General features: G+C 40.3%; 1 protein-coding gene across 1 annotated transcript in view; it reads right to left on the bottom strand.

Moving 5' to 3' along the window:
- Positions 1-235: 235 nt before the first annotated feature.
- The window catches only part of me1 (malic enzyme 1, NADP(+)-dependent, cytosolic), an 85,656-nt gene continuing 68,522 nt past the window's right edge, over positions 236-17,369 (bottom strand). Inside the window, exons 6-15 of the mRNA XM_056381642.1 lie at positions 15,999-16,102; positions 7,561-7,670; positions 6,959-7,056; positions 6,033-6,146; positions 5,353-5,458; positions 4,698-4,840; positions 4,416-4,589; positions 3,090-3,188; positions 2,761-2,967; positions 236-2,139 (exon numbers count right to left, since the gene is read on the bottom strand). Of these exons, the coding sequence (XP_056237617.1) occupies positions 2,800-2,967; positions 3,090-3,188; positions 4,416-4,589; positions 4,698-4,840; positions 5,353-5,458; positions 6,033-6,146; positions 6,959-7,056; positions 7,561-7,670; positions 15,999-16,102 (1,116 nt within the window). The 3' untranslated portion in view covers positions 236-2,139; positions 2,761-2,799. The remainder of the gene's footprint in view (positions 2,140-2,760; positions 2,968-3,089; positions 3,189-4,415; positions 4,590-4,697; positions 4,841-5,352; positions 5,459-6,032; positions 6,147-6,958; positions 7,057-7,560; positions 7,671-15,998; positions 16,103-17,369) is intronic.

The following is a 17,369-nucleotide window of genomic DNA, read 5'->3' as shown; positions in this document are numbered from 1 at the left end:
CAAACAGGCGAGTGGGAGGATGGGTAGACAGACTCATACAGGCGATGTTCCCCCAGGGGCTTTACTGATAGGCACTGATCGCAAGGTCTTAGCAAGGTGCCATTTAATGTGAGACTGTAAACAAGGTCAAAAGGATGTCGGGTTACAGCTGCCAGTCACCCGGCCAGTCTGTGACCAGCAAGGTGCCACAGAGGCCTGCAGGGTGATGTGGAGAGTAAAGGAGACAGAGACGAGATAAGAGAGTAATCTACAGTATTTTACTAATAGTCAGTTTTACAAAGGAGCAAACATACTGTAAAATACCTATTCCCAACAGGGTAGGCTACATGGAAAGATCTTGGAGTAGCATAATTTATTTGAAAAAAGCAAACCATGAACTATAATTTGATTTAAAAAATATATGTATATATCCACATATTGCCAGGCTGAAGTCTAAACAATTTGCTTAAAGTAATGAATAAAAGGAGGCAAAAGAGAGCTAAAAGTGATGGATAAATTATTAAAGTAGCTTACATTAGTTAGAAGTAATGGATGTATGTTTAAAATACAGAGCTAAAAGTAAGAGGTAAATGGTTGAAAGAACTAAATGTAAAGAATAAACGGTTGATGAATAACTTTTAGGTGAATAAACAGTCCAAATAGTTAGCTAACAGTATTGGCTCGATGGTAAAATAGTTAGCTAAATGTAGGCTAATAGATGAATGAAAAACAGCTAAAACTAACGGACACACAGCTGAAGAAATTAGCTTAAAGTATTGGATAAATGGTTGAAACGTTGAGTAATAAGAATGCAAACTCGAATAGAAGACAGTTTAAATGAGCTCTAATGAACATGGCAGGCAGCGCTGATGAAGGGGTACTTTCAGTTCTTCTGGACCAAAAAGAACCGCTGCTGTAGAACAACCAGTATTTGGCACAAAAGCACATTGTAATATACATTCAGGTCACCTTCATGTCATTCTTTCCCTGAAATCTTTCTTGTCTCTCTTAGCCCATTCTGGGAAGCAGAAATATTAAGTAAGCTATTAAATACACAACCAAGCAAAGGTTATTTATGTGCTGGAATACTGATGGACCATTTATGGCCCAGACAGCTAATTGACTATCGGATGGTGTTGACATTGAGACATATTGTCATGTCAGAGCATTGGGTGCCCAGGGCTGATTTGGGGATTTGAAGGGAGGGGTGAGGCAAAAGTGATGAAAACAAATGTTTGTCTCTCAGAGTTTTGCCCGGGGCGAGACGCTCATCACTGGACACTGACTGGTCTGGTTGCTCCACTATTGATTTCAGACTGGGATGGGCAGCGGCCCAGCCAAGGCCTCTGGTTCTGACTGTCTGGCCTGTGATTGATTAATTAACGTAAAATCATCCTCAGTTTAATTCAGACAGCCAGACACTGTTGGACCATAAGCCAGTTTGATTCACCTGCTGTTTTTATTGTGGCTTGCTCACATACACCGCAAACTCTGCAAGTAAAAGAAAATAATGCAGACTGCTACTGTATTATGGCTCATAGTGATCAAGTCTCACAAATGTGTTACACTGTGCATGTCATCTCTGGTTTGGTGTGAAATCATCAACATTTGATTAAAATATATATTGTCAGTTGGTAGGCTGTTTGGTTACTGTCAATCAGATCTTATCAAACCACATCAAAACAGTCCTGATGAAGCAAATTATGAAGCAAGAGTTTTCTCCTAAAAAAGAATACCTAAATATGCTTTTTTAAAACGTTGTTCTGATTATTACATATATTGATATTGATTTGAAGCCAGGGCTAACCCTAACCCTAACCCCTAAAGTTTTTCTGTCAATGTCTGATGATAATTAATAAAAAAAACAAAAAACAAACTCAATTTGCTATTTCTATTGCAATGATATAAGTGACCTCTGGAGAAGGCCAGAGCACCACATAATGCATTTCACACACACATTGCCATAGCATTTTTAAGTTGGTCACTCATTGTAAAGCAAACAAGGGTTTAAGTATGAAAGCATGGTGAGGTACAAGGTAAATGGTGTCACTGTGAGACTAAGTGAATGGTGGGTTCAGTTTGTCTAGCGCTGAAGATGAAGGAGCAACAGACAGACACCAGAGATATATAGTAGGTGAGAGGAACTCCGGAACAGGATTTCTATGAGACAAATAAAACCGGTGGTTATGAAAAAAATTAAATCATATTTCAATTAAAAGAACCTTTAATATCTAGACCTGACACTCAATGCGTTCTTGTCCTTTGTCGGCACAGATGTAATAATAAAACATGGAAAACCTTAATCGAAACCATTTTTATTTGACAAAGAGTTTTTGGATTATAGCTGACACAGTCATGAAGCAGCCTCCTAGTACAGTACAATTAGAAGTAACCTGTGAAAGATTTTCCCTAAATATATTATTGTAAAATGTAATGAGATAACAACCATCAGTGCAATATTTTATACATTTTATAAACTGCCGTCTCACATTTCATTAGCTTCCCTCTCATCTGTTCTTTATATGTTAATAACTATCTCATAAACCTGTGTAAACTAGCATGCGATTCTTAGAGGGAAAGAAATAAAGCCCCATAACTCTTAAAGCAGACCCACCCAGGAGTATGAGACATCACCGCTAACAGTGTTGGCTCGGGTGCTTCCAGCAAAATGTTTTGTCATCATTAATTTCACAGTAATATATTAATTAGAAAGATTCTACACACAGTCTCTTTCATATCCCCATACCACCTCTCCTGATGATATTGTACGTCAGTAGTTACCTTGCCCCACCAGGGCTCATCCTGTCTCGGTCCAGTGCTTTAAAGTTTGCATGACTGCACAGTCATACTTCCCTCTGGCCAACGGTACGAGTCCACAACAAACTCTTCATAGTCAGTGCTGTAGGTGAGCGAGTGCAAGAACGCATCTTTGTCAGACGGCTCTGGGCGAAGTGTGGCCATGTTGTGCTCGTAGGCGTACTCCATGATCTGTAAAGCACAGGGTGTGTACGTTTTTGGTAGTTTCACAAGCTCCTCCCCCCATACAACTGGAATAACACAGACATGGTGAGGTAAACTTGTTCCCTGTTGTGTGCATACTGAGGTCTCACCTTGATAGCCAGTTTGAGAGACACGTCCCTGATAGAGTTGAGAGGAGGATACAATCTTCCCTGTGCCAGGTCCTCCTCCGTCACCAGGTTAGCGAGAGACTATTAAACATAAACACATCACTCATGTTACCACAGAAAAGAATTGAAAAACACGTTTACATATGCTGCATATGAGTCAGATTCCTCGCAGCAGAGTTTATACACATATACAGAGAAGGTGAGAAAGTTCTGTTGTGTCTGTGGCCTTCATAGAGCCAAGTGAATAATGTATTTGTTTTATTATTTTTTTTATTGTTAGTTTCATAATTTCACACATTTCACATAAGATAACAAGAATCAATGGTGTTGACAACATGGTATATTATCAAACTGTTAAAATATGAGGCATTGTTAATGGTTAAATAACCCAACAGTATATAAAGAGACTAAAATTGTCTCTATCTCGATCAACTATAACTTTAAAATGCTACATACACATCAGTAATAATAATGCAGTGATACAATATAAAATAGTATAAAACTAACAGGGCCTACTTTTTATGCACTAAGCACTTTTTTTATTTATACTTTATTCAATTATGAAGTCACATTGAGATCAAGATCTCATTTACAGGTGAGACCTGAGTACAGAAAAATAAAATGAAATATTAATAGCAGAGATACAAATTTTCAGTGATTTAAATTTACATTCAGATATGTATTCAGATAAACGTAGACGTGTTTATATAAACAACAATCAGAGTGTATATCTAAATGAATTTAAATATCATAAGTGCAAGTTAGAAAAGAGATTATGTAAAACAGTAACACCCCATGTCAGTAAGACTTCTAATCAAGTTTTTGAATTGGCGTATTGCTTTCAGCGTGTCAAGTTTCAGTCTGCTCTGTAGATTATTCCACACAAATGTGGCGTGATATCTGAAGGCTGTCCTACCAAGATTGGTATTTACTGCTGGAACATATGAAGGCAGCCAGTCCTGAGAACGCGTATTAAGAGGAGAATGTCTTGAGCACAGGAGTGATGATAAATAAGGTGTCAAATTCTCACATGTACTAATGTTATTTCCGTACTTTTATTATCAATATTTTTGTGCAGTAATGGAGCTATTTTACAATCATAATACTAAAGCAAAAAGTTTTGAATACTTCCCCCATCACTGTCAATAATGTACCATGAATATCTCCAGATCATCATTATATCCTCTAGATACAGCCTGAATGAAGCCTCAGGGGGGCTGGCAGAGGTTCATACAATTTCATGCATTCATTTAAAAATAATAAAGATTTGAAAAGTGTGTGTATATTCTATATATGTTGGTTTGTTACCTCTGCTGCAATAAGGAAGATTTCTTCACTAATATGTCTGACAGCGCAAGCCGAGACGCCCAGGCCCACGCCAGGGAAGATGTAGGCGTTGTTTCCCTGACCAGGGTAGAATGTCCTCCCATCAGGCAGGGTGACGGGGTCAAATGGACTGCCACTGGCAAAGATGCCCCGCCCCTACAGTACAGAGTTCTATATTATTATATACAAGTATTATTCACCCAAAAGACACAAAATCATTCATAGACGTGTATGGGAGTGAAACAAGACGTCCTCAGCGAGTACCTCTGTAAACATGTAACACTGCTCAGCAGTGCATTCGGCTTTGCTGGTCGGGTTGCTGAGGGCGAAGATGACGGGGCGTTCATTGAAAGAAGCCATGTCCCTGATGACCTGTTCGGAGAATGCTCCGGCAACAGCTGCCACACCTGAGAAAGAAAGACATTGTTGTGCAATGTATTCAGTTTTAGATGATTCCTTTAGGAGCTTTTCTAGTCTTTCAACTTTAAAGAAGGGCTGCATATTTTGTGCATCATCTTCAACACTACTATCATAGTCCCTTCAATCCAGTCCATCAGTGTCATTTATCTAACACTGTGCTCATGTGTGAAAACTTCTTTGCTCCCCTAAAAAACAATCCTATAGGTCGTCTGTGCAAGCAGCTTATTACGACCCATTGTGACATTTTATTGCTCGGAGCTGTAGTAGTTACGACGTGAACAAAGGAAGAACTCAGCGTATAGGGTGTTGTCAGGGTGGATGTATGGGATGTTGACACAGGAAACCAATGCTTGTTTCCTGTTTCAAACTGGTGATCAGGGTTGTTTCTGTGAACCATGAGCATTTCATCACTGTAACTGCACGTTCAGAGGGAAAAAACGACATACATGACAGTTTAGGTCTGAGGAAGGCTGGGAAACATTCATGCTTGTTGTTTTACCAATGATAGCTGTTGGTTTCAGTTCCTGAACGACATCCTCCAGTCTCTTCACATGTGGGTGCTCATGAGCAAACCTCTCCTTCTCATGAGTCAGGTGGTCCCGACCCTACAGATTTGGAAAGAGTGGATGTAGAGGGCGACATTAAAGACTTTAAACCATCTGTGGAATCACTGTTATTGCTCAATATTGCACAATAGTGCTGTGGGAATGAAGGATTTCTTGTAAGTGTTCCTCGGAGAAGGTGAAATAAGATGCATGGGAGAAGGACAAGAGAAGACAGTGAAGAGGAGGAGGAGGAGGAGGAGGAATGAGGAAGAAATAACAGATAACATGGATATCGTGGACAAAACAGATGTATAACCCTCTGGAGAGCCTTTTACAGTGACTCCAAATAAAGACCTCTGTCATATAAATTAACGACCCATAGGAAATCTTTTTTAATGGATTGTGGAGGTAGCTCTGATGCCAAACGACTCAGGAGAATCCACCCTCAGATATTCTCATCCTCTGATTTCATATCAGTCCGTCATGTTTTGTTCATTTCAGTCTGTTATTGGTTTGTTTTTATTTCTATCTGCTCTACTTCCTGGCTCAATTACTCCAGTCAGCTACAGTGATTAGATTACACAGTGCTTAGTGCCTGTATGTGTACATGTTGTTTGTTGCTTTAGTAAGACACCTTGACAATGAGACCCTTGGAATCAACCATCCAGATCTTTTTCAAGCACTCTTCCTTAGCGAGTCCCTCCTTCTCCATGGCCATGGTGATCAGCTCAGCAATCCCCATCGCTGCCTGAGAGCGAGACAAAAGGGATAAAAGACGTTCATCCACACCAGCTTTGGCAGTTTCTGTTTCAGATTCAAGTAACACACAAAATCTCATCAATCTCTCAGACGAATATCCGACCTGAAATCACTATATTTTCTTTCCATTTGAGAGAGAAAAGGCTTCAGTGGTGGTATCAGAAGTAATTAAATTATAAATTGAATTCTTTCACACATGAATCAAATAGAGCAAAATGTTCTTTCGCTAAAACAGCATTCAGTATGTTCATGGTCTGAGTCCCTTGTTTAAAGTGAGACTATGTAACTTTTGAAAGACGAAGAAAAAAAACACAATCTTCCTCTTAGAAATAAAAACAACTTTATAAGCAATAAAACACAACCTTGCTTTGGGGTTTTGCTGCTTCAGCCTCACTCTGTCCGGTATGACCAGTGGCTTAGGTTAGCAAGCTTTAATCGGCAGCTTTTAATAGATGTTACTGTTGCGTAACTTACATTATTGAGACAGTTTGAATCTGATTTCATTTTTTCATTTGCTGCTGTTTCACTTACAGCGGACACATTTTCAGTAGTTTTATCTCAAAAATGAAGTGAGAATTAAACTCAGCATACTTCACTATGACACGTTTGTATTTCCTTTTTTCTTTTCTTTTTTTTGTTACCACCAGGATGTTCATGATTTAAAACATCTGATTCAAGGAATTCTTGGGAAATTAAATTTACCACTATCTTCCTATAGCCTGTTACCTCTTTTGTTCACAGTGACTGCTGTTCAGCCAAACTTACAGAGCCAGTCTCACTGTGTGAGTGTGCTGCACCTACCTCCCCTGCACCTTGGAACACAAAGGTGTGGTCACACATTTTGCTTTTGGTGATGCGGAGGGCGGCCAGGAGTCCAGCTACTGCCACAGCAGCAGTACCTGAAGGATATACATCAACATCAGCACAAGGAGTTAAATCTGCTCTTACTGATTTTGGTGGTCTTAGCCTTTGGTGGTCTTTTCGAAATTGAAATGTTTACAGGGAACAGATCTACTTATGCCCCTTATCTGTTATGTTGGTTTTGCGATACAGACTAAAACATATCTTTAAAAAAAGAAAGAGGTGTACATGTAAAAAAAAGTGTCAATTTTTAATGTCTAAACAGCTATATAAGAATATGGCTGCCTATATTTTCACTAAAAGGTTGCATTCAGTTGTTCATATCAGGGTACATGTACATGTGCACACCAATGCCAGTATTTACAGACCAAAAAACAAACAAACAAAAAAAAGGATTTTGATTTGAGTGAGATTAATTTGAGCTGTTCATGTGACATCTCTCTCCTTCTTTAATGTTATTTGTCAGTATCTTGAAAAAAATATATAAACAAGACTGATTTCAACAGATATTATTCATATTTTTATACTGATCGCGTGGTTACCTTGGATGTCGTCGTTGAAAGTGCAGTACTTGTTGCGGTACTTGCTCAGCAGACGGAAAGCATTAACATTTGCAAAGTCCTCAAACTGAATCAGACAGTCCATCCCAAACCTGTGGAGAGAAGAGCTGCATTTCAGTCATTCTGACTCAACCAACAGAGAGCTGGAAAAAGAAGAGATACAGGAAGTAATGACAGTAATCATTATATTAAAGGTGAGGGCTAATAACACACACACACACACACACACACACACACACACACACACACACACACACACACACACACACACACACAGAGAGAGAGAGAGAGAGAGAGAGAGAGAGAGAGAGAGAGAGAGAGAGAGAGAGCAGGCTCTGCTTTCAAAGACTATTTCAGTCCAGAGGGGGGCGCTCTCTCACCACACTACAAAGCAGAGGGTCAGAAATGAGAGGAGATTCTGGCTTCTCATTGCACAAAGTTATAACAATGGATTGTATTCACTTTCCTGAATATGCTCAGTTATATGAACATGTTTCAAATTAAATAAAAAAAATGATACTCTTTTGTCAAAAGTCTAAACTGAAAAATAAAGCTACAGAACATTGTCCACTATTCTGTTTAATAGATGTTTGACAATCTGACACCTGTTTTCCCCGACTGTTTGACAGCACCTCACAATGAGTTTCCATGAGGGAGGTCAGACCTGCACAGAGGGGCATATTCACAAAAACACTGCATTTGAAAGAAAAGAGCACAGAGGCCACCCAGTACTGCCCCAGTAAACCAGCAGAGTTCAGTTTTACAAGATGTTGCTCAGACCACCTATCACATACAGTCAATACCATAGCACAGGAGCCTGTGTCAATAAGCTTCTATAAAAACACATAACAAAAATAAGCCTTAAACCCAGTGTTATGAGTCTGTAAATTAGATTTAGCAGCGACAAAAATGAATCCCAAGTTCCCACGCCTTTCAACAGACGGAACTTTTGTTCAGGAATTTAGTGGATATTTGCAGAGCAACTGCTGCTGCTGCTGCTGCTCCGTCTCTGAGATTAAAGACAGCTTTTCAGCTGGAGGATAAGGAAAGAATGAAACAGAAGGAGGAGGAACACTGGTGAAGGTGTGCAGGATGACAAAGTTAAGAGAGCATGCAGGAAAAACAATGACTATTAATCAAGATTTTTATAGTGGCTATTACTGCAAAGACGTCTGCCTTTGTCATTTTGTTAGACTCAGTATTAAAATCCAGGCAAAACAGACTTTTTATTGTTTCATTGTTTGTTGTTTCAGTTTTTCCAGTGCAGAGAAAAGGCTTTTAGCATGAGGACCAACCTTAGCTAGTTATTCAGACATGCTGAAGATTGTAGCAGATAAACACACAGCTTTATCCATTCCTTAAAATTTTGCTCTTAGGCTTTGATTTTTGGAGAGGGTATAAAAAAAGGCAGCAGAGAAATCAGTATATGGAAGAATCAAAAGCTTGACAAGTAATAGTTTTTAACCGGGTTTACTGAGTTGTCAGCTGAGTTGTGAAAGGTGGAGGTTATGGTTACCATAGAAAACTTCACCTAACTCACAGTTGGAAGACTTGTATCAAAATATCCCGGATTAATCATCAGTCCCAATGATTAAGCACTGTGTTACGAAATATGTGGTTCTTTGATAAAAAGGTCAAAGTTACAGGCTTGTGTGCATAACATTTTCAAGGTTAAAGTTAACTAAGGCTCCTAAGTTGCATTTCCGTAAGAAACATCCTATCACAGAATTGAAATTCTGTCCCTTGATTCGCTAACAAGAGACTCAACAGCTAAAGATTACAGTGTGGAGGAAACTAAAAACACAATCTGCAGCTTCAATCATGTCACGAATTCAGCAGCTGCGGCGCTACGTTATGTTAACAACTGCAACAATGAAGCGTTTTGAATTCTCTATCGTTCCCATTCATTCCTCTGACTGGATTCTTCTCCATAGCAACAGTGTCTGAGGCTCATGGGTATTGTAGTACCCACTATGATAAAAATGATGGACAAAACATGATTTCTCAGAAGCACAGCTGAAATAGTTTAAACTGGTGGCCATGATGTAAACCTTCAGTGTCATTACATGAAGCGAGAGAGTTAATGTGATGACCCCTGTCCCACAGTCCCCTCCCACTCAACAACTCATGACTCAGGATGACACGTGCTATTCTGTTTTAGGAAAATTGTCAAACAAGCTGAAACTGAATTTAATGTTTTGTAGCACACTAAACAACTGACACAAACTCTTTTGCCATAGAGCTATGGGATAACTACATTTATTAAGTCTATTTCACAGCTAAAAACAATGGAAGGAAGGGCGAGGTTGTGTTAAAAACACCAGCACTCATGTTTCAGTCAGTGAGTGAAGGAGGAAATTGAGAGCAGGTCAAGCAAACAGAGCGAGCTGTCCCAAACACCTGCAGCCCTGTGAATTCACTGGTGACAGTGTTTTTATTCCCTCCTCATCATGGTCACTTTCTACAGTTAAGGTTTCCTGCTTTGTTTTCTCCTTCTCTTCACTGTCTGTTAACTTTCTCTCTCTTTAGGTTCCTTTTTTAGTCTCATCATAAAACCCCACCTACCACCTCATAAGGAAAAGGATTTTCGTTTTCACTGTTATTGTACAACTCGCTAAAGCTGTTTCCCACTTGTTACAGTGGCTGCTAAACTGCTTAGGTTTTCAGCAGGAGGAGGACGAGGCTGAGCGGAAGCGAAGCAAGAAAGAAATGCAGGATGAGAAGCGACCTGAGTTCAGCTGTAATAAAACTTAATGTCCTGATGAGAGAGTGCCATTGCTGGGTCAGTGTTTATCCTTCCTCCTGCCGCGCTGCAAGACACTGACGCCTAATACAGATACTGACAGCCCTGCTGACTTACTGCCAACACGGCAGTAGCGTTGAGGAGAGAAATGTGTTTTCTATCAAGCAGAGAGCGGCACTAAAGTGCTGAGAGCCTGTGCGAAGAGGAGGAATAATGAGGCCAAGAAGGGAGCTATAAACTTTTCATTGTGTTTGGGCTATAGGAGACGGAGACAGGCGACGGGCGAGGATAGATGTGGCCTTTCCTCTCTGCCAGTGTAGCTCCCTCTGGTATGGTTTGGTGCATCTCGCTACTGGAGGGGTCATGCCAGTTTACGCAGAACCGAGCAGCTCATGCACAGAGAAGTGGGAGTATAGTGTTCTGCAGAAGCTGAAATGCTGAATATCCTGCAACTATTCTCATCATACAGTAAAGATAGAGGATTATGTGGTCTGCTAAACACTGAATTCATAGTTTTTTTATCACAGTGACTGTCAAAAAAGATCTGAGACTTTTGACATGGAGAATGAGAATGGCTGAGCTGCGAACACATGCATATTTATGGACATCCACTAACCATAAAGTACAGAGTGACTATCTGTGGCTGTGGGATTGCAGAAAGAAAGACACATCTTCCCAACGCAGAGAGCTCTTTAGTCCTGAGTCTGAACCAATAAAGATAGGGGGAGTGTTTTTGTGTGTTTTTGTGTTTTTGTGTGTGTGTGTGTGTGTGTGTGTGTGTGTGTGTGTGTGTGTGTGTGTGTGTGTGTGTGTGTGTGTGTGTGTGTGTGTGTGTGTGTGTGTGTGTGTGTGTGTGTGTGTGTGTGTGTGTGTGTGTGTGTGTGTGTGTGTGTGTGTGTGTGTGTGTGTGTTGCCTAGAACAAAGCTCCTGTTGGAGGCCATTTATGTTCATCATCCCTATTCTCCCTGGCAGTCAGTTGTCTTTCCTTGATGACCCTCTGAACAGAATGCCAAAATCTAACAATGCCTCTCTTTGCCAGCTGAATAGAAAAAAATACCCCGCACAAAGAGTCAGGATTTGCTTTTGTGTCTAAGCTGAAGTATCAAGGGCAGTAACCTAAGCAAGGCAGGGCACACCCAAGAGATGAAAAACACAGACCATATCCGTGACTGTGCTGTGAGGAATCCATTAATTTCTCTGCAGCAGAGGAGAAAGCTGGAAGGATCGTGACAGACACAAAATAACTCCTGTACACAAAAATGCAGATGTTTGAACTGAGAACTCCTATTGTGGATCCTTTACCTTGGGTTGTGTTGCATCGGCAGAGGGTAAAAACAGGATATACCTTAGGTACATGAGAGGTCAATAAGGGACAGAACACCAGAAAAATGGGATGGATGGATGGATGGATAGATAGATTTTTTTATTTATCCCCTCGGGGAAGTGGGAACAAAGGATCTCCTGAACCTCTCTATCCTGCAGCACAGTGAGATGAGACGTTTGCACCTGCTTCTCTGTGCTGCCAGAATGTTGTGGAGAGGATGGTTGGTATTATCCAAGATGGCCTCTATCTTATATTGCATGCATCTCTCCAAAACTGTCTTGAGTGAGTCCAGACTCCTGCCAAGCACAGACCCAGCCCTTTTGACCAGCTTTTCTAATCTCTTTGTGTTCATGTCGGACATGATGCTGCCCCAGCAGACTGCAAAAAACTATTTCCCTATAACCTCAAATATTAATGACTTAACATGCAACAAAATAAAAACATCCTTGGGTATTATTTATTCGGAGTTCAAACTCAGCTGATCAGCCTAATCAGGACTGTGTGGCTGTAGTTTGACAAGCAAATCACCCCACAGCTGTCATGCCATTTTGATTTGAATACTGACAAATCCTGATAGCTGCTCAGGAATGAGTGGCATCACCTTTTCCCATCTGAGCCCTGCCAACTTCAAACCAGTGAAAAGAGGTCATTGCATAATACACACTCAACTTGGACACTGCAAACAGACAACAACCACACAGGCAGACAAGACAACAGTCTAACCTTTCCTGCCATGGGGCTGTTTAAACTATCTGAGCCACACTACCAGAGCAACACAGAGATCCTTTGTTCTCAAAACTTTTATTTGGCTGTGATTTATGACTTGCCACGATAATTTGGGTATTAAAGTAAAAGAAAAACACTTAGACTCATTGTTTACTGGAGCAGTACTTGCATGGTTTCTTGCCAGTTGCTGCCAAACCAGTTGAATATATTGAGTGTAAATGCTTGTGACATTATTCTTAATGTTTGATAGCATGAAAAAGAGTTTGAGACATGAGACGACAGGCACTTTCCCATGTGGCGAATCATTCAGACGTTTGGTGTTATGTCTTGGCCAAACTGCAGGACGAGGGAGTTAACGAGTGACCCAGCTCCTTCAGGAAACACACTCTGGCTTCATCTGAGACTTGATGAAATCTGAATCTCCAGCTAATAGGAAGTAGGCGGATGTCATACACACTTCCAGTGCCGAGGGGGGAGACTAGACGCAGAGGAGAAGGTACGAAGGGATTCTTTTAGTTTGAGCACAGTCATGACGGCCATAGAGAGTCGGCGGGGACCTCAGCAAAGAAGGTCACAGACAAGGGTGCTCTGTACAAACACAGCTGTCGAACCTGTGTACATATATGTGTTTCTGTGTACACACACAGGCTATCTGTTACCCCTTTCCTTACAGGGCTTTGTGGCTGAGGCCTTAATAAATCCCAAGCCCGCTCTAACTCTCCAGAGAGCCAGCATCTCTCAGCACACATTATTTCTCAAATCCCTGAGTCGTCATTAATGACAAAGACGCATTCTGCATTCTTTCTCCTCCTCCTCCTCCTCTCTTCATCCATCCATCCGTCAGTCTGTCTCTCTGTTCCTTATTCTCTCAGTGCCAAGAGTTTAAAATAGTTGATGACATTCCTGTAGTCTTTCCATTCTGCTCAGACGTATATGAGGAACACCCTAGAGCCTGTTCTGTCAAATATTGTACAACTATTTGTGACATGAACAGTTCTGACACTGTGACGCAAAGTATTCCTGACTACAATGTATGTCTGTTAGTATAGCTGCCAAAAATATACATTTTATAATTTCATCTACTTAAGGTCTACAAGTACTCTTTTGTTTGTTCTATATTTTCCTTAATGTCAACAAATCCCATTTAAAACCAAATTCAACAATGACCATAGACTGCACATAGGGTTAGAGCTCTGTGACGTCACCTACAGATTTCTGAGGAGCAGTTGTGAAGCTCAGAGTGGGCTGCCATCTTGGCAGCGCATGACTCCACCTAATTTACAGCTAATTAAAAAATGAGCAAAGAGTTGGGGTGTGTGTGGAGCCAAGAGTTTGATGCATACCAGTTTGTGGCAAGCATACACTCACCCACCCGTCACTCAAAGTGGCCGCGCCTCAATCATGAATACCTTTAAGCCTTAATAAAATTTAAACATTTGAGTGATATAAAAATTCACCCAAACACAGTTGCCACGAACTGAGAAATTTAGTAATTTATCAGTTTCCATATGGTAAATATATATTTATTTATTATGTATCTTAACTAACAGTCATTTTATGTCTGATGGGGGCTGTAGCAGTCTGGATTACATGATCAGTGGGACTATTTTAACTTTAACATGCTTGCTATCTCAAACTTATTGTATCAATGTAACATGAATCTTTCCTATAGGAGTTGTTTTTTGTAATTACTTGTGCCAATGGAAAAAAAGTTTTATTTTACTAAATATATTTTTAATATCTATATGATATACCATATATGATATAAATATATATTTCTCCAGCATATTCTCGACCTATATATCTTTTTCTGACACGTACCTGCACCATAGAAGTAAGGGAAAAGTGGGTTTCCGGTTAAAATCCCAGTTCAGCTTGTCAACAACAAAACTTGAGCAAGGTTTTGTCTTAATGTCTTAAGTTAAAGTTAATTAAGTTATTGCTGTGTGCCTCAAGCCACTCTTTTGTTAATTACTACTTGTCTCGTTTTTTTAATTCCAGCACGTCCCTCAACACCATCTTCATGTCAACACCTTCATGCAGAAGAATCTGCACACACCATCAAAAATGCATCAGGGACTATACGTTCAGAGTTAAGAGTTCAGAGGTTTAAAACCACAGCTGAGCCACAGTTTATCCTTCCTTCAAAGTGCTGTGGGTGTGTGCAGGAGCAATGAGATTATGAGATAATTTATTTCTGGCTCTAGACAAAAACAGCAGACAACATGTGCTGAATGTTCAACGGGAGCAGATTATTCTCCTGAAATCAAACACTTGTTACATCACAAACCATTCACTATTTAAAGTACTTTTTAAATGGTAGATTAAAAAATCTCCAGACTTCTGCTCATTGATTGTGAGTCAGTCTGGAGTATTTTAGTTCATGTTTAGTTTCTTAGAAAACTAAACATGAATATTACTTAAAAGACTGCAGAACTGTAATCATTCATTCAATCTCTGAGCCCATAATTATTCATTTTCCGCCAATCTGGCTCCTTTGGAGAAAAAAGCATCACTGTTCCCTGTAGTTGAGAAGCTACCCGGTTATTAGAGTCATGGCTTCCTGTTGCCAGCTGGAGGGGGCCCAGACCCAGGCTTCTCCCTCTGGACTCCAGTCTCTCTGGGTTAGGACGAGGCTTAACCAGGCCCATGTGTGTGTGTGTGTGTGTCTGTGTGTGTGAGTGAGTGTGTGATGGCCCTATGGCATACAGGGACACAGAGATACAAAGCAAAAGAATACAAAGGTTTCAACAGGATATGACTGTAGTAAACACATGAGGTACAAGTCCTGAGGGGAATCACAGTGCGTGACTCCGAATGTCACTTCAAAGAAGAGGGCAAAGATAAGGTCGGTACAAACTAATTGAGTGACAATATGGAAGACCAAACACTCACTCACAGACAAAGAAGCAAGAATCAACCTCACATTGTGTCAATCACACATCCTCTGTGCATGGGAATGATGCGGTCAGATATTTTCCCTGGACAGGATCAGTGGAGTCAACACAGAAAAAACAAAGTCTCACACAAAGCAGTGCATCTCTGTTCACACGCTCCATCATATTCCCTAAAGCATTCACAATTATCAAGAATTTCAATTCTGTATATCCTGCTTAAAGCAAACAAAGAAACTCTCCATCCATTCCTTACAGAAATAATTGGCTGAATTTCTGTGGATTAATAAGTGAATCTGATTAGTGGTCGCAGTCTCAAAACAGATAATATAATGTTGCCTTCTGACAGTTCATTTGTCCTCCCAAGAGCTGGTTAGCTCCTCTCAGATATCCGTATGGAGACAGTCATGCCAAGAAAATCAATAGCTCCAACAGTTACCAAAACTTTCTGATCACTTTTCAATAAGCTAATGCCATTCAGCCAGTGAGCAGAGTTTTGACTGATATTACTTAGCAACCACAACTTAGTTCAAAGAAGCTACAGCTGAATCACCAGTGACTGAAGTTCCAGAGTCCCACAAGGTTTGGCTGCGTCGCTGCATGCACTGACCATGTTAAACTGCTCAACATATTTCTTTTAAGAGCACCGTGTGCTGTCCCTGTTATGATGACAACAGCAGGCCGCATAAAGGAAGTGGGCGAAGGATGAATTGATGGCCGATATGATCGTACCTGTCCGACACAGCCTTCATGAATTCATCCAGCAGGTCATCATAGGCCTGGCCTCGGACTCTCTTATGCCTCAACCCGATGTAGAGAGGGTCCTTCAGCAGGGCCTGCAAAACACATGGAGGCAGAGGTCATAACAACAGATGAGAGGATATAAAACGTGTAAAACAAGGGAGGCTGAAGGAGAGAGAAAGGACTTTAAAACGCTTATTTTAACACATGTTGCATCTCAGATTATTGCCTGCACTAGGCAACTTTGTCAGTTAATACGTCCTCATATCTACAAGAGAAACTGTCAAAAAGTCTGTAATGTGATGCCAGTAAACTACAAACATTCACTCATTTATCAAACTGTGAGTACTACATACATTAGATGTACTGTATATTTAGACATCAATAATAACCTTTATGACTTTACTGTATCTGTCTTCCATGTCAGCTCCATCATAAAGCCTTATACTTTTTGTGAGTGATAAGATGAGCTCAAGTCAGGTATTGTGGATTTAGTGACAAAGTATAGACATGAAATCTTTAGTTAGTAATGGAAATTTCTCATAATTTCCTGCATTTGGTACTAATTACAAACTGCCTAATTGTCTAGTCATAAAAATATTCAGTGTCCAAACCCAAATAACCCAGGATCATCAGGATTGATGACATCATCAGGGTTATTTATTCAGACAGCACTGAAAGCACTACAGGTTGAATTAACCTTTTTTCATGTGTTCAATTGGTGGCGTTACCCTCTTTTCCTCTTGGGTAGAACCTGCATCATTTTTTAAAATTATTTATCATTTCTCTCATTACTCAATGACAACTTGGTAGGTGGTTGCATAGAAATGGCCAAGTATGAGAAGGTGGTTTTATTTTGAAACCCCCTCACTCAGAATAACCCCATACAGAGAGAAAGGTCAAAGTTCAGTCCTTTAATCCTCAGGAGTCACTCACCACTGCCTTTTTCTGTATAAAAAAATCTTACAAATTTTAACTTAGCTGCCTATGTTTTACTGACCTGTAAGAATAATTTACAGAACAATCACATCTGGTAAATAAAACACTTAATGGGAAAGGTAGTTTTGTACATTTAGATGTTTGTTCATGCTTGTACATCTCCTGCATGCTCACATAGAGTATAAACCTCTGTACCAGGAACAACTGTGTGTCCAGTCTCAACATTTCTTGTATGTGGACTTAAGAGAGAGAGGAGAGATATATACTGGACATAATGTGAGCGCTTCCTCACACGCACACACACCTGTGTCTCCATAGACCTTAGACCCCTGCTATAATGTGAAACACGTGTGTGATCCTATAGCACCGAGCAACACCACCTGTCATGTTAATTCGCACACAATCTCCAGATGCATCTGCATG

This window comes from Seriola aureovittata, chromosome 7 (genome assembly GCF_021018895.1).
Source record: "Seriola aureovittata isolate HTS-2021-v1 ecotype China chromosome 7, ASM2101889v1, whole genome shotgun sequence".
NCBI lineage: Eukaryota > Metazoa > Chordata > Actinopteri > Carangiformes > Carangidae > Seriola > Seriola aureovittata.
The sequence above is the reverse complement of the archived record's forward strand: the minus strand, read 5'-3'. Positions and strand labels throughout refer to the sequence as shown.